Source organism: Eretmochelys imbricata, chromosome 3 (assembly GCF_965152235.1).
Source record: "Eretmochelys imbricata isolate rEreImb1 chromosome 3, rEreImb1.hap1, whole genome shotgun sequence".
Taxonomy (NCBI): Eukaryota; Metazoa; Chordata; order Testudines; family Cheloniidae; genus Eretmochelys; species Eretmochelys imbricata.
In genome coordinates, this window is record NC_135574.1 from 196450661 (window position 1) to 196477938 (window position 27278).

Consider the following 27278-nt stretch of genomic DNA (forward strand, 5'->3'; position numbering starts at 1 on the left):
GGTAGCCACATTGATGTGATCAGCTGGCTAGTCAATTATAATATAGAATGCTATTTGCTGGAGCATTCTGGGCATGTGCAAAAGTGTAGACCCGGGATTGGGAATGCATTTATAACTTCAACCTCTAGAGAACAAGAATTATACATAAATCATCTTCTTTTACAGTGGGGAGCATGATGGTCAGTTTATTTCATTTTGATAGGTATGTTAACTCTGATTTTCAGCAATTCTTATCTATAATTGAAAGGTGCATTGGTGTTGGTGTCTGTAAAAAGATAGCTGGCCCTTTAAATGAAATCAGGCCCCACTTTTCTGTTCCAGTCCAGGTGAGTGCTAGTTTGGGATAATGAGGAGTGTGGGGCTGCCCATGGGTGTTACAAAATAAGAGACAAGCCAAAGTAAAGGGAGAGTACAGAATCTAGAATCCTGAGAGTGAGGCCTGGTCTACACTGAAAAGTTATATCAGCATCGCTATGTCGGTCAGGGGTGTGAAAAACCCCCACACACCCCGACCCACGTAGCTATGACGACATAACCCCCAGTGTAGATGCAGCTGTGCGGGTGGAAGAGGGCTTCTGCTGACACAGCTAATTTTGGCACCTTAGAGACTAACCAATTTATTTGAGCATGAGCTTTCGTGAGCTACAGCTCACTTCATCAGATGCATCTGATGAAGTGAGCTGTAGCTCACGAAAGCTCATGCTCAAATAAATTGGTTAGTCTCTAAGGTGCCACAAGTACTCCTTTTCTTTTTGCGAATACAGACTAACACGGCTGTTACTCTGAAACACAGCTAATTTTGTTCGGGAGTTGGTTATTCCTACACCGACAGCAATCCCCCTTCGGTCTACACTATGGGGCTATGCTGGTATAGTCTCTGTAGTATAGGTGTACCCAGAGAAAGTGAGAGCCCGAATGAATGCTCAGAACAAGAGCAGAGCTGGGCTCAGAGCTTCAGGGAAGAGATTTCCCCTGAAGGAGGGAGCAGTAACAGTTCCCTAGTGAGCAGTGGCGCCAGATCAGGCTGATGAAAGAAGAAGACAGTGAAGCCGTCAAGGGATTACCTAAAATTTTTCCCAGGCCAGAAAGTCACCTCCAGAGAGGGCTGAAAAGGAAGATGCCTGCTGGCTCTCTGAGCCAGACAGCTGAAGCCAGAGGGTCAGAGAGGACTGACGGCTGGGGAATGGATGAGACTGCTGTTGTCTCCAGCCAGGAACTAGAGCCAGGCCTGAGAATGAACCAGGGCAGAGAATACCCCAGCAAGAAGGGCTGGGACGAGGCATGGTGAGAGATGCTGGAGCCGTACCTGAGAGCCTGAGTGCAGTGAGAGGTGCCGGAGCTGTACCTGGTGTGTTGACAGATTGTTGGGATTTGATTCTGGATTATGGTTGTGTGACTTTTGTAATAAATTAACCCACAAAGGAATATTTATGTTTGGAAAGCTTGTGCAGAGTTACTGGGGACTCTGGAAGAGGGAAATAGAGGAAGGGGCTGCATGCAGGGCCACCCTGAGGGCATGAGCAGGCATCCTGGAAGCGGCCACTCTTTCATATTGTCTCACAGGGTCACATTCTTCTTTATAATTAAATACTGAAGAAAGACCTCAAATTGTGGATTTTGCTGAGCTGGAGGTAACTTTTGTGCTTGACACATAATGTGGAGGCTCTGACTGTTTACTGTAGGATCATAGAGGATCCCATAGCACTTTCTCTCTAATAGTGTTAGAACTTGATCCAACTTCCTTTAAAGTCAGGGGATCCCAAATTCATAATGTCCTAGTATAATTCCAAGCCCAATATTTATATGCTGGCCTACCTAAAAAAATTCCTTCTAGTTACATAAGAACTGTTATACCTAATCAGACCCATGACCCATCTAGTTCAGTATGCCATCTCTTGCAGGAGCCATCACAGAATTCTTCAGAGGAAGGTACAAGAACCCGGCTGTAGGCAGATGCGGGCTAATCTTCCCACCACATTATGTTTCATTGTAATCTCCAATAAATAGAGGTTGCCTTAAGCCCTGAAACACAAGGTTTAATATCTCTTCCAAAATCTTTGTGAGCGTTAGCTATTCTAAGTACCAGATATTCTTTTTATCTATATAAATGTGCAATCCCTTTTTGAAATTTGCTAAATTCTTGGCTCCAATGGCATCCTGTGGCAATGAGTTCCATGGTCTAATTCCACATTTTATGAAAAACTATTTCCTTTATCAGTTTTGAATTTGCCACCTTCCAATTTCATTGAATATCCCCTTTGTTCTTACCTTATAAGAACAGAAGTTCTCAAGCTACCTTCTCTATAGTATTTGTTATTCTATATATTTTTATCATGTCCCCTCTTAGTTGTCTCCTTTCTAAGGTAAACCACCCCAGTCCTTTCAATTTCTCTTCATGAGTTTTTCCATAACCATTCTTGCCTCCCTTCTCTGAACCCCCTGTAATTGTTCAATATCTTTTTTGAGATGTGATGACCAATATTGCACAGAGTATTCTCGAAGAGACTGCACCACTGATTTACATAAAGGCACTATAGTATTTTCCTCATTGTTCTCAACCCCCATCCTTATGCGTCCTATCATTTTGTTTGCTTTTCTAACCAGAGCTGCACATCGAACGGAGATCCTCATTGAGCTGTCTGTGATTCCCAGTTCCCTTTTCTGAGTTGATACAGTTAATTTAGAACCTTGTAAGGTATATGAATTACTTACATTTTTTTCCTTCCAACGTTCATTACTCTGCATTCATGACATTGAATTTCATTTGTCATCATGTTGCCTATTCACCTAGCTTGGTTAGGTTCCTCTGAAGTTCTTCACTAACCAAAAAGTCCTTTGTGTTCTTCACTAACCGAAATAATTGTGTCATCTACAAATGTTGCTAACTCACTGCTCACCCTCCTTTCCAGATCATTAATAAATATATTAAACAGGGGACAGTGAGGATGCTTGAGCATCCCACTGTAAACCTTTTTCCATGATGCACATTGACCATTCTTTTTTTTTGTATGGAAATAGCAACATTAACAAGTTAATGGAAAGGTTTGAAATCCATGTGAGGACTTCAGGAGATGCAGAGTGCATGTGTGTAATACCTTCTGGAAATGAAAAAATGTTCCCAATGTGTTTGATGGTTTGGAGGTCTCCACATTGACACTATTGCGAATCCTTGATTCCCCATGTGTATATCAGGTGCACGCATCTTCCACGTAATGTTCTAATATAGTTTATGGTTGTCCCACTGTCTTCAGCACAGCAAGAAACCAGACAGTTCGATGGTGGGATCATCTATGAGGTGGTTGTTGTTTTACGTCAGAGCCTGCCCATTTCATCCGCCAGGTGTCTTATGGATTTGAAGTTGGCTTCTCCAACTACTCAGAATGGTCGGTGGGACTTAGAGCAAGTGCAAGGAGGGAGAACAAGGTTGTCATGGTGTAGGAGCTTTTGGTTACCAAGAGCTTTCTTGTACTCACACAATGTAGCCATCTCTCACCGGATGGTGGAGGAGGGATGTTAGCAAGGACTGGAACCAAAGCAGTGGAGTGGACTTCATGGAGCCAGTTACAAGTCTCATAGCCCCACTTAGCTGGGTATCAGTGAGTGCACAGTACTTGGCTGTGGAATAAACTAAACCAGTGTTGCCATTCGTAGCATTCAAGCATCACAACTCCAGCTAGATCCTGCTAGCTTTTTGGATGATATTGGTGCAACACTTTGTTTTATGACTCACCTGCTTCAGATATTGTTGATAGGTAAGGCTGCAATTGAGGGTGACTCCTAGATAGCAGTGGTTCGCATCGTAAGTGATTGCCTAGCCACAGAAGTTTACATTCACCATCTTCTTCGCTTCGGAATTGCTAAGATGGAAAGCTGATAATGCTGTTTTTAATGGGTTGGATTTGAGCAGCCAGTCCCTAAAGTAGTTTTCCATCCTCTTGACCATTTAATCCTATTCTTTGCTTTCTGTCTCCTACCTGGTTTTTGATCCATGACAGTACTTCCTTCTTACTCCATGACTAGTTAGCTTCATAGCCTCTTGTCAAAGACCTTTTGAAAGTCCTACTACAGGACAGGCCCAACAAAGAAAATAACAGAACACCACTAGCCATCACCTTCAGCCCCCAACTAAAACCTCTCCAACACATCATCAAGGATCTACAACCTATCCTGAAGGATGACCCATCACTCTCACAGATCTTGGGAGACAGACCAGTCCTTGCTTACAAACAGCCCCCCAACCTGAAGCAAATACTCACCAGCAACCACACACTACACAACAGAACCACTAACCCAGGAACCTATCCTTGCAACAAAGTCCGTTGCCAACTGTGTCCACATATCTATTCAGGGAACACCATCATAGGGCCTAATCACATCAGCCACAATATCAGAGGCTCATTCTCCTGCACATCTACCAATGTGATATATGCCATCATGTGCCAGCAATGCCCCTCTGCCATGTACATTGGTCAGACTGGACAGTCCCTATGTTAAAAAATAAGTGGACACAAATCAGACGTCAAGAATTGTAACATTCAAAAACCAGTTGGAGAACACTTCAGTCTCTCTGGTCACTCGATTACAGACCTAAAAGTGGCAATACTTCAACAAAAAAACTTCAAAAGCAGACTCCAAGGAGAGACTGCTGAATTGGAATTAATTTGGAAACTGGATACAATTAACTTGGGCTTGAACAGAGACTGGGAGTGGATGGGTCATTACACAAAGTAAAACTATTTCTCTCCCCCCCCCACTCCGCTTCCTCGGACATTCTTGTCAACTGCTGGAAATGGCCCACCTTGATTATCACTACAAAAGGTCCCCCCCCGCACTCCCCCCGCTCTCCTACTGGTAATAGCTCACCTTAAGTGATCACTCTGGTTATAGTGTGTATGGTAACACCCATTGTTTCATGTTCTTTTTGTATATAAATCTCCCCACTGTATTTTCCACTGAATGCATCCGATGAAGTGAGCTGTAGCTCACGAAAGCTTAGGCTCAAATAAATTGGTTAGTCTCTAAGGTGCCACAAGTCCTCCTTTTCTTTTTGCGAATACAGACTAACACGGCTGCTACTCTGAAATCTAAAAGAATTGTTACTGGTTCTCCTTTATCCACTCTTCTATTGACATGTTCAAAGAACTCTAATATATTAGAGAAACATGATTTTCCTCTGCAGAAACTGTGTTGGTTAGACCTTATCATCTCATGATGGTTTAGGCATTTATTATTTGATTTTTAATTATCATTTTAATCAACTGACCACGTACAGATGTATGGCTTCCAGGATGGTAATCTCCCATATCACTTCTGTAGCTGTTTAAAAATACAGATACAGCAGCTACTACGCTCCAATCTTCTGGAACAATGGGTGTTTTACTGAGAGACTGCATATTTTTGTTAGCAGCTCAACCACTTCACACTTAAGCTCCTTCAGAACTGCTAGATTTATACCATCTTGTCCTGGTGACGTGCTGCTTTTTAAATTACTAGTTTGTTCCAACACCACCTCTTCAGACACTGCAGTTTGGTTCAACATCATAGGGGGAGGTAAAGTACCTGTAGGCTTCCTGCTTCCAATATACTTTTTTTTAAAAAGTCTGTTTGTTTTTATACTTCTAGCAACTTGGACTTCAAAATCCATTTGGTCCCTTCTAATTTCCCTCTTATATATTTGCCTGCTGTCATTTGTGCCCCCATTTACTGGCTTCACTAGGGTCAGATTTCCAAATTTTGAAGGATTTCTGTTTGGTTCACATAGCCTCTTGAACCTTGCCATTGGCTTGCTCTTTACCTTTCTAATTTCCTCTTTGTCTGGTGGAATGCATGCCTTCTGAGTGTCTACTGCTGTTTTTAAGTAATATCCATGCCACCTGTAAGGATTTTATTTCCTTTATTTTTGATTTTAAGGGCTTTTTGACTAGCCATCTTATCTGATTGAATTCTCCCTTTCTAAAGTATATTATCACTGTGTGTAACCTTTTGGTTCTTTACCTCCTCCTAGGATGATGATGAACCTAATTATATTGTGGTCACTATTACTTAGTAGCTCAGCAACTGTAGCTTCTTGAATTAACTCCTCTGTGTTAAGACTAAGCTGATAATAGCCTTTCCTCTTGTGTGCTCTAGAACTAGCTGGTCCAAGAAGCACTCACTTAAGTTGTCAAGAAACTCTTTCTCTAAACTTTATGCTATTCTTTGCTTTCTGTTTTCTCTAATAACACCTCCTTACCTGGAAGAGGCATTGTGAAAATTAATTTAACAACATATGTGAGGAGTCCAGGTACTGTGGTGATGAGCACCATATAAAAACCTATAAATAATTTAAAATAAACAAATAATATAAACTGTTACGTAGTGTTGCTATTGCCGGTAAGCATATGCCATGTTCCCCACCCCGTGCATTGGTGCATTTCACTGTTGGGTTTTCTGCACAGTATAAAGCATATCGAGGCTAGATACATTAGATAAAAGGTGCTGTACAAATGTACTGTATAATATTTAAACATAAAACTCATTTACTTATTAAAACCTGAATTAATAAGGAACAATATTTGTAACTGCTGAAAAATAGAGAATTATTGATCTACAATGTTATGGTACTATCCTTGGCTTTAATATTTCCTGTGACAGGTGCCATCACAAGAGGACGGCTGGGCCTTGTGGAAATCATCCACCAGTATGTTCGGTATGATGAGATATATGAGGCGATTAGTGTCCTGAGCAGCATGAACTGGGACACAATGGGTCATCAGTGTTTCATAAGCATGAGTGCCATTGTAAATCACCTTCTTAGACAAAAGCTGACACCAGAGAGAGAAGGTCAGAGTTTGGTTGTATTTCATAAATGTTTATACTTATATTTTAAAATCTATACTTGAATGATTTTGATAATACATATTGGCTTTGAAAAGAAGGATCAGTATTTACTAGGTCCTGACTAGTCAGAATTACGCTTTGCTATTCTACAATAAAATGTCATTATTATATAGTCATTAAATGTCATTATTATATAATATTTTAATAAGATTATGCACACACGTATAAATTGCATTTTAATTCATATTAATAGTAAGGAAGGTGTAATAATACATATATTACATAATATATACACATGCATAAATATATATATTGTATGATCTATGTCATCTTCGTGATATGTATATGAAACTATATGATATAGTAATTTTATATATCAATCTATATATCTATATCTATCTATATAGCTATATCGTACATTGAAAATCAGTGACTAATGTTGGCCAATACAGAAGTCAAATATTTATTTTATATCAATATTTAGAACCGGCACCAAATTAAGGAAGGGCGTTGTCATGGGGATGGGACAGAAGTATTTAGTTCAGTTTGGGGGTATTTGCAAAAAGAACCGTCTTTCAATGCAACATCCATTGTCTTTCCACATTCCCTGAATCTCCTGCAAACCATAGGACCACTACATCTCCACTCACTGTAATCTCCCTGTCCCCTGCAGTGACTCCTGACATCCCCCACACGAAAGGTTGAATTCAAGGTTCAGCCTCATCTCTTCTGGACCCTGGTGTGATGGCTTCCCACTGAATTGTGCACTGGAATGCACTAGACTCCAAAATTTAGAGCGCAACAGTTGAGTGACAAGGTGTCATGCCATGGCCCAGCAAGAATACAGCTGCGTACCAGGTTTACCTTTTATGGGAAGAAAGGCTGATGCTAGTGGATGTGGTGAGCTATAGATCTTATTAAAATTGTAAGCTGCCCAACTTGCTCTCAAACCATCAGTTGGCCATCCCTGTTTTACAGCATGAGATGTGAGTCAGATTACCATAACCTCCACTCTACAAATGTACAGCAGTAAAATCTTGTCTTAATAGAACACACTTTTAAAGTAACCAGTGAAAAAATAGGCTATTCTTGAAACTGTTATAAAAATATGCACATTCTAAATAGATATCTGTGTATTTTTTCCCCATGCAGCTGCCTAATGCTGTCTTACAACAGCCAGAATTTTATTCCAGCCCGGATTTGTTCTATATGAATCTAACAAATTTGACATGGTAATTTGTTTTCTTTTTATTAGTGGAACCCAGTGAGCCCTTTTATTTGTAGCAGTATGGCGGTTATCTTTGAGATCTTTATTTCTGCCTTCAACATCAAGCTGGGCTATCTAATGAATCTATAACTGTGCTAGTAGTTACCCATATTCCATGTAGGTTGGCATATTTCAGAAGTACAAAACATGCTGTCAAGAAAACAGCAGTAGCAAGAGAGTATGGCTTGTTTTCACAATAGCATTGCTATATTCAATTTTAATCTAAATTCACTGCTACTTTGAAAGAAAATACCTTTAATATCTTATCTTACTGTTTAGATTTAAGATAATGCAAAACCTAATTTACTAACACTTTGCATATGTTTATAAGGCTGTATTATTAGAGCATTTAGTGCTGTCAAACCTAATAAAATAAAATGTAACTATGCTTAGAACTAAAGAACCATTATCACTAAATACAGAGATGGCTAGTTCAAACAAATGTTAATAGCAGTAAATCAATGAGATTTCGTCTGCCTAATGAGATAAGGGGTCAGGTATACTGTTTTAATGCACACGCACAACTCCACCTAACAATAATGGGGTTTGCAAATCCACCTTGAGAGGAGAATCTGTCCCAGTGTATCAAATTCTTTTAGTGATTTGAGAAAGATGAAGACTTTCATCAATCAATTTGCCCTATACTTAGGAACATATACCTCGCACTGACTCCTAGACAACAATCACATCATATAACGACGTTAATGTTACTCATCATTAAAGTATCCCCACCAAGAAGTACCCCCACCAAGACACTTAGGACACAAACACTTTAAATAATTACAAATAATGGAAGAAAAATACATTTTATGTTAAAAAATATAAAAAGGCAAAGTGCCATTGTCAAGAAAGGGGGACTCACAAAAAATTCTTCTTCTGAAGAAGAAGGAGCTCATTTTCTTCTCCCTTACAAATCATTTTAAACCAGTGTAACTCCCTTGACTATGGTGACCACCTAGTGATCAAACGCACAGTGGTGAACCCTGAAAAGGTGAGCATTGTTATTCTTTCTTTAGTAGGAAAGAGAAAAGTTGAGTTAATTGGGAGTTGATTTTTACTGACGAACTTGTTCAAACTGTATTGTTCTTATGAGTCACTGTTTTAATTATGCATCTCTGGCAAAAGGTTGGTTCCTTGTAGATTACTTAACTTTTGACAGCTTTTTGTTGCTCAAAGTCTTTGTCAACGCTACACCATGTGAAAGTTTATACACAGGTTTGCTTTTGTACCAGCTGTCATATTTTAATTTCGTCTTTCCTGTGACAAGTTCATATTTCATCTGTGTTTGAGAAACCTGACAGACTGCAAACATGAGCACCCCGTTGTAATTGAAGCCGTTTCACTTGTTTCATTGCTGCTGTGTTTGAACTCCACAGCACAGCTTGAAGCAAGCCTTGGAGCCTTTTATACTCCAACAAGACACCTGTTGGATACGACTGTGTTGGAATACAGAGACCCAATCAGCAGATATGCAAGAAGGTTCTTCCACCACCTGCTCAGGTGAATGACAGCTTCAACTTTTATTAACTTCAAATTAATTGCACATTTCAATAACCACCCACTTTAATGTGGTTAACATTTTCCAAAAGGACCACCCCTGAAAAAAATGCATTCATTCCCATTGTTTATTTAGCTTGCACTTCATTCCTTTCAAGTGTGATGTTGTAGATAAAGTGCTACTTAGAAGTCTTCTATCATCAGTACACTTTAAAATGAATCAACCTTTCCCTTTTAATTTGATAGAAAGAAGACAGTATGCTTTCAGAGCGATTTATGGGCAGGCTGCTTTTAGACTAACAATTGGAATAGCTTACAAACTAGGAAGAAACATTGAGTTTTAATTGATGCTAAAAAATGCAAATGAGCAGTGTGTGGTCCAAGATATTTTTGGCTCTGAGCCCTGGAAATCTGAGTCTTTTGTTCTTCCCACCTTCAGATTTCTCACTTAAGAAATAATATTCCAGGTCACAACCTTACTGTCCATGTTATTATTTGAATAATACAACCTTCAATACAGTTTAAGAAACTAAATTCAGTTTCAGCCACAAGACTAAAGGAGTAAAAAGAAATGTAGCTGTGACTTGTAATTCATACAGTGATTTCAAAATGTCACAAGACCAAATTTAGCTGCGGTTCTGTAACATTGATGTACTGCTAGAGTTTTGATCAATAATAAATTAATGGCCTAGGTTTTTTTGAATGGCTATATACGTTAGCATAGAAGTGCAACTGAAATTTTTACTCTGGTTTTTACTTAGAAGCTATTCAATTAATGCAAATAAGGTAGAAATTCTTTGCCTCAATGATAAATAAGAATGTTATACCATATTTTTATACAGGGAACTGCCTGAAAGAATAAAACTCACATACTTAAAAATGAAAGCACCCATTTTCCATGTCTCACTAGAATTATATGTCTCCCTGCATATGCAAAATTATGAACTGTCAACTATTTTGAAGGTAAAATTTAACCTCTATCAGAACGCAAAGAGATAATTGCCTTCTAAAACTGGAAAGCCTGAAAAGGGATAATCTTTATACTAAACTAGTCCACAAAAAGGCCAAGGGACTGTTTCTAAATTGATGAAATTTCATAATATTAGCATTATAATATGATGCTTTAAGGACAGAACCTTCAACCGAGTTCTTTGCCAGATACAGTTATGGTGTTAGGTGCAAATTGGGTCCTTGCTCGTCAGAGAGAAGCAGTGGGGAGGATGCAGTGCTATAATGGCCAAATGGAGGTGCTCTGGGCAATTTTGTCTGCACAGAGCAGATACAGAAAGAATGCCTCAGAGATTGCTGCGAAGTGAGCGTATAGTGCTCTTTGTAGCTGCTGGTGAAAGGTATATCCTCTCTGACTTGAGAGCTTGCTGCCAAATGCTATCAGGCATGCAGAGGCATGGGGCCCTGACTAAGCTTTCAACCCTTGAGGCTGTAGAGCATGGCTGGGTGCAGTGAGTCAATCTCTCCTCCTCCCACTGCCACCCCCACCCCCACCTCAGCAATCAGGGAGCCTCAGTGTCAGTATGTTGCCTGGAAACTGTGGCATGGGAGCAGGGGTGGACAGGAGGGTCTCCCTGTGTGCTATACCTTCCCCACCGGACAAGACAGAATGTAGCCCTTAATCAATTCTGGAATGCCTATTCCTAATACTGTAGCGGTTTGTGGAACAAATGCATGCTATTTTGTTGTCTTCCTATTGTCAATAGGATTTGTATTCAGTGGAATCCAAGTGATATGATCATGTGATTGTGGGCAGAACATATGGTAATGCTTTATCTGAGAAAACATAATCTAAGTACAGAATGAAATGTTCAGAAATGGGAGCTTTATCTAATAGAAAGAAAAAAACCACTGTCCAAAGCTTCTTTATTTTATTAAAGTGGTTCTGTCTTAATTGGTGTTTATTTCCTGCTTCCTTTGAGATGTTTCATTAAGTGGCTAGAAATGATTTGATAGATTTAAAGTAACATTGGTAAACCAACTTGATCACTTAGATCATTTAGACATACAAAGGGTATGTCCACACAGGAAACTAAGCCTGGGGCCTGTGTGACCCATGCCTGCAGACTCGGAATTTCCAAGTCAGCACTTGAGCATCCACACTGCATTGGAAACCTGATTCCCACAAAGGTGCTGATGCATCCATACGGCGCTACCTGAGTCAGAATTTCAGCTTCTGTGAGTGTGAACCATCGTATCCCAGAGTTCAAGTGCCCTTACCAGCTGAAGCCACTCTAGGGTTTGGTTTGTAGTGAGTCTTGGGAGAACTTGTCTGTCCTTCCCATGGGCATTGACCAGAATTATTTTGGGTGGTTTTAGCCGACCAGCACATCCAGTCAAGCCATTTTGCATCTACATGCTCCCAGCAGCCAGAGCCATCAACATGGATTTTGAGCCAGTGGAAGAACTTCTCCATCTATGCTGTCAGTCCTATTTTAGGAATAAGGCAGAGTGTCTGCAAGACACTAGTGGACATTTTGGCGGCATTTAGGAAGGGGATACTGACATGCCAGCAGCTGATGTTGCTCATGCCTATTGCCTTAGCCACAGATTCACCCTATGTAGACCGGTGCTTCTGGAGCAGGGCCACAAGCATAGACTGGTGGGATCACATCATCATGTGGACCTGCGATGACCAATAGTGGGTCCAGCACATTCACATGAAGTAGATGTTCCAGGAGGTTCGGGATCAGCTTGCCCCAGCAACAGGACGTCCTCATGAGGGAGGCCACAAAAGTCCAGAAGCAGGTCGCTATAGCCTAATGGAAGCAGGCTACCCCACACTGCCACAGATCTGTGGCTAACCAGTTTGGAGTTGGCAAATCAACCGTGGGCATTGTTGTGGCAGAGGCTTGTGAGGCAATCAGGACTGTGATGTACCCAAAGGTGGGAGGCATTACAGATGTTCCTGAAATAATTGCTGGCTTTGAGAGAATGGGCTTTCCAAACTGTGCCAGTGTCATTGATGGATCTCAGGTGCTTGTAGTTTGCCCTCTGCAAGGAGCACATGAGTACATAAACTGCAAAGGGTACACTGCATCGTTATGCAGGCCCTGACCACAGGGGCAGATTCATGGACACGAGCGTGGGATGCACTAGCAGGGTGCATGATGCCAGGATATTCGAGAGATCAGGACTTTATCTTCCTGGACAAACTGGGCCATTATTTCCACCAAATGACATTGTTATGAATAGTCACTGTTCCCTCTGTTATTCTAGGGGACCCCGCTTACCCCCCAGTTGCCATGGCTTAAAAAACCGTACCCTTATTTCAGATGACCCACAAAAGGAAGTTCAACTATATGCTCAGTAACTGTAGGATCATGGTGGTGGAATGTGTATTTGGCAGATGGAAATCCCATTGTCACTGCCTTGAAAACTGTTTGGATACCAGTGTCATTAGTGCAGTCCACATTACTGTGATGGGCAGTGTTTTGCAAGAAAAAGGGGGAACGTTTTAGCCAGGAGTGATCTCAAGATACTGCCAGATTTCTGAATGGTACACGCAGCCAGACAGTGCACCTGTTGTGACTGGTGCTGGATCTACATGCACAGTGGAAATCAGGGATGTTTTGTGCACCCATGTAATGGGTTTATATGGTCCCATACATGAGGTGGAATTAAACAGTATTTGGGGTAGTGCTTTGTTATGGAGGTGGGGCAGCTGTAGGATGTTTTTTAAAATGTGCTGATATTATGTATTGTGAATTTTGTGAGGCTGTAATGAAATGTATGGAGATGAGTTGTGTATTTTTGTCAATACTGGCCATGTACTGCCACTCACAGTTTATGGATTACTGTGATAACAGTTCGTAAATTTTTATTCTGAAGTTTATTGAGAATGGGCAAGTGATGACATTCATTACAGTCTGTGCCACTTTTAACCTTTGAATCAATGAAACTTTCTCTTATTGCCTTCTGTGCAAATTCAACTCTTTATTTTACACAGGTGTTTACATTCCAATGTAAGAACCAGAAAGGCAGACCTACAGCCATCAAAACGTACAACACAATAAATAAACTCAGTGCCAAAACAGTGAAAGATGTATGTTCCCAAATGACATGGCCAAGTATTCCTGGGTGTCCCTGTCCCTCTGATTTACTTGGCCTCATAATGGCCAGGTTTTTGGGGGACTCAGTTTACAGGCTGTCCAGTACAGTGCGGGCGTGGCTGATTTATAAGGTTGCTGTGTTAAACAGGAGGGGTATGTGAGGCTATTAAGTGCAGCCTCAACCCGTACTTCTAAAAGTCAGCGAGTTACTAATAAAATTTTCATGATTCCTGCTTGTTTAACTTTTCCCCTCCTTTTTGTGGTGTCTATTTTTAATCCCACATGCTGTTGGGGGGAGGAAAAAGCGCTAGAGGAATGCTGAGGGTGCCACCCTGAATGGAAGCATACCAAAACCCTGGCTTGTATTAATAACTTTGTAGGGCCACAACCCAGAAATTCCCCCCATCCATATATTTATAAAACAAACATGGTGGTGGAGATTTACAAGGCTCCACTCCAGCGCTTGTCCTGCTGCCAGTTCTATAGCCAGCTGCTCCTCAGAGGCATCCCCAAACAGCTCTTCTGAGTACAGTCCCAGGATGTGCTATGGCTGCTCCAACGGCACAGCCTCCTTGGTTAGAGGCTTCAGCACCAGGGTCACTTCTTGGCCTTCCTCCAGTGGCTGGCTCTTCTCCAGCGGTGTCTGTGATTGGGGGGTTAGAAGGGTGCCATCCCCTCTCAGCACATTGTCATGAACCACAGAGGGGTCAGTGCTCACTACCGTTTCCAGTACCTGGTTGAATTCCTTGTAAAAGAGGCAGGAAAATGGGGAGCTCCCAGAGGTTATACTTGACTTGGCAACAGTCTGTCTTCAGTTGCTTGATTTGCATCATTCTTTTGCCTGGTCAGTCCCCAGTGCTGCCAGCCACTCATGTATAGCTTTGTAGACATGATCATTTCTTGTGCTCTTGTTGAAGCTGAACACCTTGCCTGCATCACAGAAGACGTTAACCAGAATCCAGCTGTGTTCCCCTGGCCAGCTAGCGGTGCACTTGATGCAGGACTTCTTAGTGCTGACAATAACTGATATACGTGAAGGTTGTCTGAGTTTCTTGTTGAGCAGTCATCATGGAAATAAAGGGTTAAATGCTGACCAGCCACATTTGAACCAGGATGTTGCTTCCAGCTCCTGGAAAGTGAGTGGGAAGTTTGAAGATGGAAGGCCTCGGAAGCACAGCCCAATGGCATTATGGGATAGCGTTGGCAGACTCTCTAGGTCCAAGTCTGATGAGCCAGACTTGAACTGCATCCACACTGCAAAATGCCTGTGTCACAGGAGGACTCTAGCTCTGAACCACCCCCAGCAGGATCTATGGGCCCAAGTCCAGTTCTGTTCTGGGCCTGAGTCAGACTGATTTCTGTGTGAACAGAAGGGAACTTGGGCTTAAGCCTGAGTCAGAGCCTTGCGTTAGTGTGCTGTGTAGACATACCCTTAGGTACAGTTGCACTGCCCCAGAGGGGACTGGGAAGGCATAATGCTTCCTGATTCTTTCAAGCTCAGAGGCTGCACAGCCGCTGCTCTAGCCCTTTGTGAGATGCAGCCTATTTCCCTCTGCACAAATCTGCTGGCCAGTGCATGGAGAGAGGGGTTGAGGGATGAGATATGATCTCACCCCTTTGGGGCACCATGCACTTTGGAGGAGTAAAGGGTTCTTGCACTCCCTGTTGTTCAGGTTGTTCCCTGCGGATGCGGGCATGAGACAAAGACAAGGAAATGGTTGCGGAGGATAGAAGAGGCATAGATGGAGGTCTGCAGAGGGTATGGAGAGAACTGGGGCGTATGAAGGGTGATATAGAGGACAGCTGGGAGGTCTGAAGTGGAGGCAGTGGAGCAGGAGAGAGATGAAAGGGAGAGTAGGGCATCAGGAGAGGCATACGGGGAGACAGGAAAAGGTGGAGGCTTTTATGTATCTTAACTTTAAATGTTTAGAAATTTCTAGATCTGAAACTGAAAATGGTTCACACAGACAATTGTTCATCTCTTTTGCTTCCCCTTCCCACAGTGTACCCCAAGTCTTGACTGGTGGGGACCTCTTTTTGGAGAGTTATAGTAGCTCAGCCTATACACCGAGGCAATTTTTGGCCTGGCTGAGGGGAGTGCCACAAAAGGGGCCACAAAAACAACAAGGAGTTCGGTGGCACCTTAAAGACTAACAGATTTATTTGAAAAAAGAAAAGGAGTACTTGTGGCACCTTAGAGACTAACCAATTTATTTGAGCATGAGCTTTCGTGAGCTACAGCTCACTTCATCAGATGCATACCGTGGAAACTGCAGCAGACTTTATATATACACAGAGAATATGAAACAATACCTCCTCCCACCCCACTGTCCTGCTGGTAATAGCTTATCTAAAGTAATCATCAGGTTAGGCCATTTCCAGCACAAATCCAGGTTTTCTCACCCTCCACCCCCCCACACAAATTCACTCTCCTGCTGGTGATAGCCCATCCAAAGTGACAACTCTTTACACATTGTGCATGATAATCAAGTTAGGCCATTTCCTGCACAAATCCAGGTTCTCTCACTCCCTCACCCCCCTCCAAAAACCCACCCCCATACACACACAAACTCACTCTCCTGCTGGTAATAGCTCATCCAAACTGACCACTCTCCAAGTTTAAATCCAAGTTAAACCAGAACATCTGGGGGGGGGGGGAGGAAATAGGCTACCTTGCATAATGACTTAGCCACTCCCAGTCTCTATTTAAGCCTAAATTAATAGTATCCAATTTGCAAATGAATTCCAATTCAGCAGTTTCTCGCTGGAGTCTGGATTTGAAGTTTTTTTGTTTTAAGATAGCGACCTTCATGTCTGTGATTGCGTGACCAGAGAGATTGAAGTGTTCTCCGACTGGTTTATGAATGTTATAATTCTTGACGTCTGATTTGTGTCCATTTATTCTTTTACGTAGAGACTGTCCAGTTTGACCAATGTACATGGCAGAGGGGCATTGCTGGCACATGATGGCATAAATCACATTGGTGGATGTGCAGGTGAACGAGCCTCTGATAGTGTGGCTGATGTTATTAGGCCCTGTGATGGTGTCCCCTGAATAGATATGTGGGCACAATTGGCAACGGGCTCTGTTGCAAGGATAAGTTCCTGGTTCTGTTGTGTGGTATGTGGTTGTTGGTGAGTATTTGCTTCAGGTTGCGGGGCTGTCTGTAGGCAAGGACTGGCCTGTCTCCCAAGATTTGTGAGAGTGTTGGGTCATCCTTTAGGATAGGTTGTAGATCCTTAATAATGCGTTGGAGGGGTTTTAGTTGGGGGCTGAAGGTGACGGCTAGTGGCGTTCTGTTATTTTCTTTGTTAGGCCTGTCCTGTAGTAGGTAACTTCTGGGAACTCTTCTGGCTCTATCAATCTGTTTCTTTACTTCCGCAGGTGGGTATTGTAGTTGTAAGAAAGCTTGACAGAGATCTTGTAGGTGTTTGTCTCTGTCTGAGGGGTTGGAGCAAATGCGGTTGTATCGCAGAGCTTGGCTGTAGACGATGGATTGTGTGGTGTGATCAGGGTGAAAGCTGGAGGCATGTAGGTAGGAATAGCGGTCAGTAGGTTTCCTGTATAGGGTGGTGTTTATGTGACCATTGTTTATTAGCACTGTAGTGTCCAGGAAGTGGATCTCTTGTGTGGACTGGACCAGGCTGAGGTTGGTGGTGGGATGGAATTTATTTGATTTATTTGAGCATAAGCTTTCGTGGGAAAAAAACCCACTTCTTCAGATGCAACAAAAGGAGCCAGTTGATGTAGAAGTTTTATGATCCGAACGCCTGTGTGCGCTGGAATCGGGACTAAGATTGCCATCTCAGACAGGCCACTAAACAGCCATTGCATGGCAATGGGTCACGGCCAGCCTAACCAGTGCAGTAGGTGGCAGATGTTGTAGATGAAAGGCTTTGTATTCCATTACAAATGCCTTGAGAGATCTATTTCCAAATCAATGAAATAATAGGCCTTCATTACTTGGTGCCCAACTTGAGACACCTTAAAGGGTCCTGATTTTCAGAATATGGTGGGTATTCACCCTCTGGACATCCGGCCCCTTTAAGGTGTCTCAAATTGGGCACCTAAAAATGAAGCTACCAAAACCACTACTCAGATCCGAAAACGTAGGTCATAATGGATTGTGATAGCACAGAATATGAACAGCAAAGAGTTGAAAGTAAATCACTACTAGAAGGAAATGAAATGCAAATTACAACATGTCATTTTAATGCAGCCATGTTGTTTCTCTCTGTTATCAAAAAACTAAGGGCCCAATACAGCAAGCCACTGAGCTTCCTCCGCTTCCATTGAATTTCATGGGAGTTGAAGGGTTTTGCAGAAGCAGGCCTTAAATCATGAGAATGGAATACCTTTGAATGCAAGAGTTTTATATACAAAATGAAAATTAAAGTCCTCTTAAACACAGGTGAAAAGCTATCAAAAGACTGTTTCTCACCAGCACTGACAGGAACATAAGGGCCTGTCCTGGGGAGACATAAAATTAGGATGTATGGTATGAATAACTATTTTCACTTCAAATTTGAATTCTTATCTATAAATAAAATACAGGAACTGAATTACAAGCATCAAATACATCTTTGGTGTTTCTTGGACATCAGAAAACGACTCTCCTGATTTATTATAATATCACCATATATTTAATGCATTATGAACACAGAACATGGAGAGGGATGGAATAGGTATTTTTCACTTGTTAGGAATGACATTACATAGCTGACTCATGGCTTTGCTTTGCTCCACTCAAGCATTCATAAATTGTTCTTGTCGTATTTCCTAATGCATGAAAATAACTTGTTTATTTTACACACATACACGCCCATGCTCTGTGTTTTATTCAGAACATGTCTGTTTCTGTCTCGCTTTCTCTCTCTCACACGCAACATGAACGCATACATTCTGAGATGAACATTTCATGAGCTGGAAATTAAGGCCCTTACATTAACATCTAAACTGCAGCTGCAGAGTTGGCACAAGTCAGAATATAGCCAGCAGATCAGCATTTACAGTTTGTCCTTTTCTCCCTTATCGCGGGAGTCTATTTTTGTGTTTGTGAATTTACATTTTAAAGAATTTGAAGCTTTTATCTCTGTTACATGCATATCATATGAAATATATTAAGGTTCAAGGACAACTTGGATCTCAAAATCTGATGATCCCACCAAAAGAATATAGCTCTATTTTCTTCTGGGGTGAAAATGAATTAACTTACAAAACAAAGTGGTGTTGCAATTACTAGTGTGTGCCTATCCCTCCCTCATGGACAAGCTGCAAATCTGATCAGATGCACACTTAAAAATACTGGATAAGTCATTGTGTCCAGCCTGAGTCTGAAAATGAAGCTTGGCCTCCTACCTCAAGTTTACTGTAATTACCACTGCACTGCAGTTACACCTTGTAATGTCCTCTCAGGAGAGCCGTGGGCACTCGTCCACAAAGTTCAGTGTCGGGTGCAATTGAGCAGAGTCAGAAGAAGAATTTGGTAAAGTTGTGAGCAAATAAATGCAGAATTGCAATGGTATAACCCCATGCACACAAAAGTAGTGCTTAAACATGGAACTCTCTCTAACAACCAGTCACCTCTAAGGGAAGAGAGAAGGCAGAATATTTGTGACAGAAGGACAGAGTAGAAAAAAGCCTACTTCCACCCAGTGCTGTCTCCACTGTCTGCTGGGCAGTCCCAGGACACCTGAAGGGTATACCAGTACTCTCCTTAACTTATACCAATAACTGCCTTTTAGGGGCCATTACACAGACAGAGATCACTGAAAAACAAGGGGATCTGTGAGTGCCTCTAAACCTGGGGATCTGGAAAACTCCCACCGCCCTATAAAGATAGATTTCCAGCCACTTTGCCTCTGTGGGAGTGGGAGATTAGGAGAGATGATGGGTAAGGATAGGGCCTTATGTGTCCAGGAGAGTATGACTTTTTTTTTCTTAATGGCACCCTGAGTTTGGCAAGGCATGGTGTTGTCATTGTATTAATAGCTAGTATTGTTATGAAATGTATTTATAAATATTAATGATAACAGTACAGGAGAGTGTAAGATTCGTAGAAGGTTAGGTTTGGAGGGGACCTCAGGAGGTCATCTAGTCCAACCCACTGCTTGAAGTAGGACCAATCCCCAATTTTTGCCCCAGGTCCCTAAATGGCCCCCTCAAGGATTGAACTCACAACCCTGGGTTTAGCAGGCCAATGCTCAAACCACTGAGCTAAGAGTGTGGCTTACTCTCTTAAGGAGAGTAGCAGCCGTGTTAGTCTGTGTTCGCAAAAAGAAAAGGAGTACTTGTGGCACCTTAGAGACTAACTAAGGTGCCACTAGTATTCCTTTTCTCTTAAGGAGACTGTCTTGGATAATGTCATTTGTGTTTTGTATAGTGTGGGTATGGCAACCCTTTAAGGGTTAATTATGGCCTTCAGTGCAATTCAGTCAGGTTTCCTTGGATCTCAATAAGGGCAAAATAAGGGTAGTAGGTATAATAGAAACATTGGTGAAATTACCATCTTCTAGAGAGTATTATGCATGTTCGCTGTTTTTGCCATCTTGTAAAAGCGATCAGAAGTTTTCATATGCATGCTGCAGTCACCAACAGGAATTTCAGTCACTGTGATCCGAGTGTACATGAAAAAACTTCCCAGAGTCATGCTTCCCGACCTGCTTGAGAAACAAGAATAGGGTTGCCACCTTGACTTCACTCGATGTGTATTTTCCAGTTAAATATTGTACCCAGTGACAGTATAGAGCGCCTTTGTTTCAGTAGTATTGCTAATGAATTTTTCTTAAGCCAGCTCCACTACAGGTTTTAATTTCAGTCAGATACTTTGAAACCATGTAAATGGGTCCGAGATTTAATTCTCTGGTGAAGATCACAGAACAAGCAAAATTGGGCAAAGTATCAGAAAAGAATAAACAGGACGATATAATTCCCAAGGAAGCCAATCCTGTGAAGCATTAGCAACAGAAATTTCTGTAGCCTCACAGTAAAAAAGATACTGGGCCTGATTTTGTGCTGCACCTCCTGGAAGGCACACCTGGGAGTGGGGGAAAGCCGGAAAGGTGGCTGTATGTCGTCTCTGGGATTCTGGTCCTGACCCCCAGCATACTTGGAGCAGTCCCAAGGGCCACTCTAATTTACTGCAGCTTCCCACAGGCACTTGTGGGCTGCAGCATGGCCCAGAATGAGAATATTGCAGAGTTACACGCTGTCTCCCGTTCTCCGACATACCTCTACAGCTTGGGCTGCATTAGAAGGGACATAGAGCTGTTGCACCAGCCAGTGCTACCCAGGGAAACCCCTATGTCAAGACAATGAGGAGTCCTTGTGGCACCTTAGAGACTAACACATTTATTTGGGCATAAGCTTTTGTGGGCTATAACCCACTTCATGCATCTGATGAAGTGGGTTATAGTCCACAGAAGCTTATGCTCAAATAAATTTGTTAGTCTCTAAGGTGCCACAAGGACACCTCATTGTTTTTGCTGATACAGACTAACACAGCTACCCCTTTGAAACCTGTCCCTATGTCAAGGCTATTCCTCCATGGATGGTTAAACTGGCTTTATAGCAGACAAGTCAGAATGAGGACCATTGGTTAGTTTTAGTGTGTGATGTGTTTATCTGTGTATGTAAGATCCTAATCTTGCAGGTGTGTGGAATTCTCATTAAAGTACATGGGGTTTTGAGAGTGGATCAGTTACAGGAACAGCTACGGTAAAATACATCCTAGTTCTGGATAAGTCCAGTGCACAATCTTCACTATCAAAAGCACGATGCCCTCAATAGAGCCTAGAGTATCTTCTTGGTGTTAAAAAGGGGATCTTCCTACCCAGTTTCACCTCTCCTACCCATCTTGAGCTTCAGCCAGGTATTTCTCATCCATATTTCAATTTCTTTCTGACACTGGACAGCTGAGGAACATCATTTACACGATGATAAGAGTGAGAGGGTTGCAACTGAAACAAAAGAAAGGCTGGAAGAGAATCGCTAAAAAAAGCTAAAAAAGACCTGAAGGTCGAAACAGCAGACTGGACTTCTACATAGAGTGCTTCCGCCGACGTGCACGGGCTGAAATTGTGGAAAAGCAGCATCACTTGCCCCATAACCTCAGCCATGCGGAACGCAATGCCATCCACAGCCTCAGAAACAACTCTGACATCATAATCAAAAAGGCTGACAAAGGAGGTGCTGTTGTCATCATGAATAGGTCGGAATATGAACAAGAGGCTGCTCGGCAGCTCTCCAACACGAGTTTCTACAAGCCATTACCCTATGATCCCACTGAGAGTTACCAAAAGCAACTACAGCATATGCTCAAGAAACTTCCTGAAAAAGCACAAGATCAAATCCGCACAGACACACCCCTGGAACCCCGACCTGGGATATTCTATCTACTACCCAAGATCCATAAACCTGGAACTCCTGGGCGCCCCATCATTTCAGGCATTGGCACCCTGACAGCAGGATTGTCTGGCTATGTAGACTCCCTCCTCAGGCCCTACGCTACCAGCACTCCCAGCTACCTTCGAGACACCACTGACTTCCTGAGGAAACTTCAATCCATCGGTGATCTTCCTGATAACACCATCCTGGCCACTATGGATGTAGAAGCCCTCTACACCAACATTCCACACAAAGATGGACTACAAGCCGTCAGGAACACTATCCCCGATAATGTCACGGCTAACCTGGTGGCTGAACTTTGTGACTTTGTCCTTACCCATAACTATTTCACATTTGGGGACAATGTATACCTTCAGATCAGCGGCACTGCTATGGGTACCCGCATGGCCCCACAGTATGCCAACATTTTTATGGCTGATTTAGAACAACGCTTCCTCAGCTCTCGTCCCCTAAAGCCCCTACTCTACTTGCGCTATATTGATGACATCTTCATCATCTGGACCCATGGAAAAGAAGCCCTTGAGGAATTCCACCATGATTTCAACAATTTCCATCCCACCATCAACCTCAGCCTGGTCCAGTCCACACAAGAGATCCACTTTCTGGACACTACAGTGCTAATAAACAATGGTCACATAAACACCACCCTATACCGGAAACCTACTGACCGCTATTCCTACCTGCATGCCTCCAGCTTTCACCCTGACCACACCACACGATCCATCGTCTACAGCCAAGCTCTGCGATACAACCGCATTTGCTCCAACCCCTCAGACAGAGACAAACACCTACAAGATCTCTGTCAAGCTTTCTTACAACTACAATACCCACCTGCGGAAGTAAAGAAACAGATTGATAGAGCCAGAAGAGTTCCCAGAAGTTACCTACTACAGGACAGGCCTAACAAAGAAAATAACAGAACGCCACTAGCCGTCACCTTCAGCCCCCAACTAAAACCCCTCCAACGCATTATTAAGGATCTACAACCTATCCTAAAGGATGACCCAACACTCTCACAAATCTTGGGAGACAGGCCAGTCCTTGCCTACAGACAGCCCCGCAACCTGAAGCAAATACTCACCAACAACCACATACCACACAACAGAACCACTAACCCAGGAACTTATCCTTGCAACAAAGCCCGTTGCCAATTGTGCCCACATATCTATTCAGGGGACACCATCACAGGGCCTAATAACATCAGCCACACTATCAGAGGCTCGTTCACCTGCACATCCACCAATGTGATTTATGCCATCATGTGCCAGCAATGCCCCTCTGCCATGTACATTGGTCAAACTGGACAGTCTCTACGTAAAAGAATAAATGGACACAAATCAGATGTCAAGAATTATAACATTCATAAACCAGTCGGAGAACACTTCAATCTCTCTGGTCACGCAATCACAGACATGAAGGTCGCTATCTTAAAACAAAAAAACTTCAAATCCAGACTCCAGCGAGAAACTGCTGAATTGGAATTCATTTGCAAATTGGATACTATTAATTTAGGCTTAAATAGAGACTGGGAGTGGCTAAGTCATTATGCAAGGTAGCCTATTTCCTCTTGTTTTTTCCTCCCCCCCCCCCCCAGATGTTCTGGTTTAACTTGGATTTAAACTTGGAGAGTGGTCAGTTTGGACGAGCTATTACCAGCAGGAGAGTGAGTCTGTGTGTGTATGGGGGTGGGTTTTTGGAGGGGGGTGAGGGAGTGAGAGAACCTGGATTTGTGCAGGAAATGGCCTAACTTCATTATCATGCACATTGTGTAAAGAGTTGTCACTTTGGATGGGCTATCACCAGCAGGAGAGTGAATTTGTGTGGGGGGGTGGAGGGTGAGAAAACCTGGATTTGTGCTGGAAATGGCCTAACCTGACGATTACTTTAGATAAGCTATTACCAGCAGGACAGTGGGGTGGGAGGAGGTATTGTTTCATATTCTCTGTGTATATATAAAGTCTGCTGCAGTTTCCACGGTATGTATCTGATGAAGTGAGCTGTAGCTCACGAAAGCTCATGCTCAAATAAATTGGTTAGTCTCTAAGGTGCCACAAGTACTCCTTTTCTTTTTGCGAATACAGACTAACACGGCTGTTACTCTGAAACCTAAAAAAACCCAGAGATTTTAACACCCTCGTGCTTTGGCACTGCCATCTTTGGTTCAGGGTAACCTGAGAATTTGCATTCTCTGGATTAGTAACCTAGAAAACCTACAATCAGTAAATGTGAGCATGGTCTCTATATGTATTGTTTCCACATCACTGTCTCTGACCCGTTCACAGCAAGATATAATTGATGCTGAGGTAAGTTTTCTGATGGTGAAGGGAGGGAGAGACAGAGAGACTTGAAAAAACTTGTATAGAGAGAGATTCAAAGGCACAAAGAGCAGTTAGGCAGCCAACTTCCTTTGAAAATTTCCATGTTATACAAAAAAGAAAAGGAGGACTTGTGGCACCTTAGAGACTAACCAATTTATTTGAGCATAAGCTTTCGTGAGCTACAGCTCACTTCATCGGTAGCTCACGAAAGCTTATGCTCAAATAAATTGGTTTGTCTCTAAGGTGCCACAAGTCCTCCTTTTCTTTTTGCGAATACAGACTAACACGGCTGCTACTCTGAAACCTGTTATACAAAGTGATAGCTATAGCGGAATGAGAGTAATGCACTCTGGGGTGCATAACTCAGCAACTCATTAACTATAGACTGGGACCAAATTTCTAAATATGGATTTAAATACTTAAATTTAGGCACCCAACTTTGAAAAATTTGGCCTAATACATTATTCTCTTGTGGCTGCACCATATGTGTACACCTTTGTCCATTGTTAGGCAGGAGGGAGAATTGCACCTGTAACTCATGGAAAGATAAGGCAGGGGAGGGAAGTGCATCCATCTTAACTTGAATATCAAATTCCCATCTGCTGCGGTTTGAAATTGCTGAGATATCACACTCAGATAAGAGAGATTCATAATGGAGGCAGCAACTGATCCTTAACCATCGCTGTGATGCGGGGCCCCTGCGATGGAGCTGGCTTTGGTGTGTATACAGGCTGATATGTTTGCTCAATAAAATACAGCTTCCAAGACATGCTGTTGAGTTTAGATGATCACCAGAGTGAGAGGGCTAAAGCAAGAACAGAAGAAAAGCTGAAGATAATTAATGGAATGAAGGCTGGTATTTAATAGACAGGGTTGAGCAAAATAAATATGAAACAACAGGTGTCATCAGCTCTTATCTGGATTTTTAATTAACATCTGTTTTTAGCCTAGAGTACTTTGGAAGAGTATGTTGGAGGGTGTCTGTATTTAAAGATAAAGGTATGCGGTTGAGAAGTTACTAAGTTGTGAAAGGTTGTAGGAACTGAAAGGTTGGGAGGGTGTGTGTGTTGAGGGTGGGTGTTAGTTGCAGCTTATAGAAACCTGAAGGAAAGCCACTATGATAAAATTGCGAGGAAGGAAGATATTGCTATGGCAACAAAATATATTCTCTTGAAGGAGAATGAGTATGATAAAGCAAATTTGTTGTGTGGGAAATTCAAAGGAAATGAAGGTTATAAGAGAGAGAAAATAGTGAAATATAATTTACAAAGAAACAGCTCTCTTACCATTTTAATTGAATAATATTTTACTCTTCTCTAGCTCCTTCCATTGAAAATCTCAAAGCACTCTACAAACATGAAAGAATGAATCCACATGACGTTCCTCTGAAATGGGAAAGTATTGTTCTTCCCAAGAGTTGTCCTTCCAAATACCTAACCCACATTTTGCAAAGACCTTATGTGACTTCCCCAGGATCATACAGAAAAGTGTGAGCTGGGTTGGGTATAGAACCTATATTTCTACTAATAATTCTGTGTTTGACTATCCTTCTCCTCCATCCAGACTTCCATTAATTCAGCGTTCTGTTTAGTTGCACAAAAGCCAGGAAACTCAGAGTGAAGGTTCCCACAGTAAATCTTCCCTCTTTCATATGTGCGTTACAGAAAGGGGTTTCTTTATTACAGTCTCTCCCAACACGAAGCACTGGTGCACTAAGTACTCAACAAATAGCATAATGGAAAGGAACAGCACTGTATTTTCTATATTGTTTGTATGCATCTGCCATTAAGACTGAGCAAATACATTGAACAATATACATTTTATATTTAATCTGCCATTTTAAACACAATTTCAGCTGCATATGGAACATTTTATGACTGGATCTGTATTTCAATTCCTTTCTCTTATATAAAATAAACTCACCTCTATCTGAGAAGAAGCATACACGTTTATATATGGTCACATGAATCATTTCATTGAAGAATCAGTTTAGGGTTTATTGTATTTATAGAGTAGAATACAAAAACAACACAGGGAGAAGAGTTTCAAAGCATGATTTCATATAATCTTACAGAGCAAATAGTAGGATTGTTTTGTGTTGGGAATATTTTTTGCAGGTTCACAGCAAATTAAACCCATGAGGAAATTCTTTGGCCATGGTGTCATACACTCAGACTCCTCATATTAGCTTCCTTTTCCAATTTATTTTTGTGGTGTTTGCGCCATACCTCTTTATATAAAGGGCATTCAGTTCTCCATCCAGAGCTTTATATTGTAGTCTTAGACCTGTGTGTTTCTTCTCAATAAGCTATAAACTTATATATGGACCTCCTTTAGCGATATGTAGCTTAACAATATAAATAAAATAAAATCAAAATAACAGAAACTCTTGAATGGCTTAAAACTGCTGTGCTGTATAAATTGTTACTCATTAATCTTTATGTAGGATGCACGTGTGTATGACTTCCAGAGCATTACACTACAGGTTTCCCTCATAAGTCATTAAAGACCCAATTCAGTAAAGCACTTAAGCACATGCTTAACTTTAAGCATGTATTTAAGTCTTATTGAAGCCAGTGGGTCATAAGCAATTTTAGGTGAAGAATGTGACTAATAAATCTGATTTTTTTTCTTGGGACAGTGTCCTAGTTTTCCAATGCTAGGACTTACCAAATCCAACTTGTGCAGAAGAGTAATTCATTCCAACTGTAAGTCTATAAAATTATATTTTTAATCCTTTGGTAGAAAGTAGTTGTCTTTTTAATGTTCCAGGCATTGTGCTATAAAACAGACTCTTTTGTTGAGTGATAAAAAATTAAATTTGATTTGAATCTCATTTTCCAAAGTTGGCAAAATTAGCAGCCAACTTTGCTGACACTATGAATTGTTTTTTGTCCTTGAAAATAGTC

At 41.8% G+C, this 27278-nt stretch overlaps 1 protein-coding gene across 1 annotated transcript in view; it reads left to right on the plus strand.

The window, feature by feature from the left end:
• Positions 1–27278, plus strand: part of WDPCP (WD repeat containing planar cell polarity effector) — a 271495-nt gene that overhangs the window by 142827 nt on the left and 101390 nt on the right. The window contains exons 11-12 of the mRNA XM_077812039.1: positions 6634–6822; positions 9463–9586. Coding sequence (XP_077668165.1) covers positions 6634–6822; positions 9463–9586 — 313 coding nt within the window. The remainder of the gene's footprint in view (positions 1–6633; positions 6823–9462; positions 9587–27278) is intronic.